This window comes from Phalaenopsis equestris, unplaced genomic scaffold, assembly GCF_001263595.1.
Source record: "Phalaenopsis equestris unplaced genomic scaffold, ASM126359v1 Scaffold212363, whole genome shotgun sequence".
Lineage (NCBI taxonomy): Eukaryota > Viridiplantae > Streptophyta > Magnoliopsida > Asparagales > Orchidaceae > Phalaenopsis > Phalaenopsis equestris.
In genome coordinates, this window is record NW_018231297.1 from 7,419 (window position 1) to 8,593 (window position 1,175).

The following is a 1,175-nucleotide window of genomic DNA, read 5'->3' on the forward strand; positions in this document are numbered from 1 at the left end:
AAAAAAAAAAACTAACAGATAAGTCGAAATCATCCTCATAAACCGATCAGTATGATAAATTTCCCTAAATTCTAACAGGGAATCTGGGCAGTGAACCACTGCATAACATGAATAGGAGCCTTGATCAACTCGATCGCAATCTCAACGACAATCGTAACGCAGAGGCAGCAAGGGCATATGCAGGATAGCAACAGCCTGATATTTTTTTGAGAAAAATTAAATCCCCCGATCAAAATCGCAAACAACAAAATCACAGAAAACTAATATTAATCAAAGAAGACGGCGAAATTTTGTGAATCGAGAGGGGGAAAACGAGGAAATAGAAGACTTACCCGACGATCCATATGATAATTCCAACGAGGGAGACGATTAGGGCAAGGAGGGCGAAGGGGAGGCCTAATAGCCAGCCAAGAGGCCGGCACTCGCAATCGTCACAGCACATCACTCCACCAAAGCAATTTGATCCTTTTTTTCTTTCTTCTCTCTATCGATCTCTAAGAAGGTGTAGGTATTTCACCAGCACGCGTTTCCTCTGCCGCTTAAAGGAGGAAGCTGCCTCGCCGGCTCTGTAATCCTGTAATTTTCGGGATGAAGATTTGGTTGGTGGAGATGACCACCTGTTCCGGTCTGTTTTTATGGGTCAATTCACCATTTAACATCTAAATTTAGTTTATTTATAAAATAACAATGCTTAACATTAATAATTTAAATAATTATTAAAAAATGTAAAATACATCTAAATAAGATGATATATATATGTAAAAATTAAAATTTAAATCTTAAAAATATAAATATATAAAAACTGAGTGACACGCAAATAAATCTTCCATAAACATATTGTGAATGACCTTCATTTATTTACGGGAAGTACCAAAAATTGACATTGAATATTAAAATATAAATTCTACCTTGAAAATAGAAAAATTTAAACTTTGCCGTGTAATACAAAACATTATCTTACGCTCTTATTAAAATGTATTTTATATAAAAATAAATTAGATTTATTGTTTAATTTTTCTTAAAATAAGAATAACATGCTGAAATAATAAATATTATGGTTATCTATGGCCCGGCACGTGCAACAATCTAGAATCAAAAACAAGGGCCGCTGCTTTTGGATAAATATGATAATGTTGATATTCTATTTGAAAATTTGACGCCAAGCTAGCGTTTTG

General features: G+C 34.0%; 1 protein-coding gene across 1 annotated transcript in view; it reads right to left on the minus strand.

The window, feature by feature from the left end:
- Positions 1–625, minus strand: part of LOC110036900 — a gene marked incomplete in the record, with an annotated part of 2,080 nt that extends 1,455 nt beyond the window's left edge. Inside the window, 2 exon segments of the mRNA XM_020741450.1 lie at positions 1–195; positions 333–625. Of these exon segments, the coding sequence (XP_020597109.1) occupies positions 72–195; positions 333–442 (234 nt within the window).
- Between the last annotated feature and the right edge of the window lie 550 nt (positions 626–1,175).